Genomic DNA, 2,332 nt, shown 5'->3' on the forward strand with positions numbered 1-2,332 from the left:
AGGGAGGGAGAGAGACAGAGAGACACAATGAACAGGCCAGCAGGGGGAGCAGTGAGAAGACAGCAGTGAACCTCTACTCTGAGCCGGGGGGGCGGGGGCGGGACCGGCCAGACCCTCCCCTTCCTCCCCCCTCCTCATCCTCCTCAACCCCCTCCCCCCCTCTCATTAGGATCTAACCCACTGGTGCTCTAAACGCTAACATGTCATACACATTAGATACTGTAAATAAACTACCTCACTGTACTCATAACTGTATGTGTGTGTGTGTGTGTAGACAAACTCATTACTCTGGAGGGGCTGCTGAGAAAAAATCTATCTACATTTTTATTGACTGAATAAGCCAGACTCATGGAGTAGTTTGCTCCTTACAAACAAAGAGTTCCCCTCTGAGGGAGGAAGAAGACAGCTTCCATTGCTCCCATATTCCACATGTCTCCGTTTTTAGAGCTCAATATTGACTGAGCCATATTGGTAGAGGGTTCAGGGCCTTCCTCACTGCTCTGGCTGACATACAAACACACACACTGTCTAAAACACACTCACATAGACACACACACACACACACCTTGTCCAGCACTACGTCACTGATCTGAGGCAGTCCCTCTGGCTTCTGCACGCAGGCGGGCGTGAACTGGAAGCCCAGCAGGAAGTCCCGGTTGTACTGGCGCTTCCCATTGGCCTTGGCCAGATCTAGACCAATCAGGGAGTGAGGGAGAGGGAGAGAGAGAGAGAGAGGGAGAGAGGGGGGGAGGGAGAGAGAGGGGGAGAGGGAGACAGAGAGAGGGAGAGGGAAAGAGGGAGAGAAAGACAGGGAGAGAGATAGGGAGAAAAAGAAGGAGAGGTGAGGTGAGGAAAACTAGTTAGGTACAGAATGATAGAACTCTAAATTAAGACATTCATTCAAATCAGTACAAACAAGACAATTCCACAACCTTCACAGTGATCAAGGTCATGTGGAAACAGTAGGGGAGGGGCGAGGAGTTTACGCTCATGCCAATAGCTGTATAATCTGTATAATTAACCCGTCTCGTTAACCCTTTTAGACCTAATTATATATTCATATTTTCATATGTGCATTTGATTGGCTATTATTAAATGATAGCATAATGTATCACAACGGCCAACATCACAATTACAATCTGACAAACAACAATTTCAGGCTGTCCACTTAAAATTGTACAATACTGTTCCTATAGACCATCTTAAAAGTCATACTACTAAAACTATTAAAACAACCTCTCGACTAAGACTCCATTAAAAAAAACTTTCAACAACCCTTCCCTCCCTCCTTCCCTCCTCCCTCCTTCCCTCCCTCCCTCCATCCCTCCCTCCCTCCATCCACCCATCCCTCACTCCCTCCACCCCTCCTTCCCTCCATCCTCCCATCCATCCCTCCTTCCCTCCCTCCCTCCCTCCATACCTGTAGTGGGACTCTTCCTAGAGAGGCTGTGTGTCTGGGGCTCGGGGGGGCTCTTGCCCTCGGCTGAGACGGGCGCCTCCGGCCCCGCTCTGACGGGGGCCTCTTTAGTGTCTGAGGGCCCGGGGGCCCTGGCCACCTCGCTGGCCTCCGCTGTGGCCAGCACGAGTGGCGGAAGGCCAGGGGGAGGGGCCGGCCCGGCGGCGGGGGTGGGGCTGGCGGCCGGCGTGACGGCGGGCACCGCGGCAACAGGTGCCACAGGGGTCGCGGTCGCGGCCATCTCAGGGACCACCGCCGTGTCCGTGGTCTTTTCCGAGTCTTTTCGCTCTCTGGAGGCCTGAGCTGAGGCCTGGGGCTGGGGTGACGGTGACGGAGGCTGGGGGGAGGGCTCCCGGGCCCAGGGCGGGGGCGGGGAGGGGTCCAGCTCAGACCCGGCGTCTTCAAGGCCGTTCAGAGCCTTCGGGGCCAGGGAAGCCGGGGAAGCCGAGGCCAAGCTGCGTGGCGCTTCTGGAAGAGGCTCTGCGTCCGTGTTTGGAGTCTGTGGAGGAGGAGGGGGGGGGGGGGAAAGGGGCTTGGAACTAGGAAACTAACTAGGAGGATTTCTTACTCAGCAACTCTGAGAATTCCAGAGTACCCCACTACCCCCTTCTTGGAGCGAATGAACTCAGAATGGGCCAATAGGGAGCCCTGTGTGAGATCCTACGCTAAACTCGGTGAGAAGCTCCAGCAGTTTCCGAGGAGCAATTAAATGCACCATAATATCCAGCCCTGCTAGAGCCCTGCCAGCTCACTCAGCGCAGACGGCCGAGGCTGGCTTCCTCAGAGGCCGACTGCCTGGGAAGATTTAATGCAGCAGTTCATGCAGTAAATGTGAACAAATGAGAACGCCTGGCTCATAGCACTGGCTAACTGTAC

General features: G+C 54.7%; 1 protein-coding gene across 1 annotated transcript in view; it reads right to left on the bottom strand.

Moving 5' to 3' along the window:
* The window catches only part of LOC308151971 (eukaryotic translation initiation factor 4 gamma 3-like), a gene marked incomplete at both ends in the record, with an annotated part of 9,118 nt that extends 7,421 nt beyond the window's left edge, over window positions 1-1,697 (bottom strand). Inside the window, 2 exons of the mRNA XM_080524874.1 lie at window positions 566-690; window positions 1,421-1,697. Of these exons, the coding sequence (XP_080381000.1) occupies window positions 566-690; window positions 1,421-1,697 (402 nt within the window). The remainder of the gene's footprint in view (window positions 1-565; window positions 691-1,420) is intronic.
* Between the last annotated feature and the right edge of the window lie 635 nt (window positions 1,698-2,332).

The sequence above is a fragment of the Nansenia antarctica genome (assembly GCF_963989245.1).
Source record: "Nansenia antarctica genome assembly, chromosome: 1".
Classification (NCBI taxonomy): Eukaryota; Metazoa; Chordata; class Actinopteri; order Argentiniformes; family Microstomatidae; genus Nansenia; species Nansenia antarctica.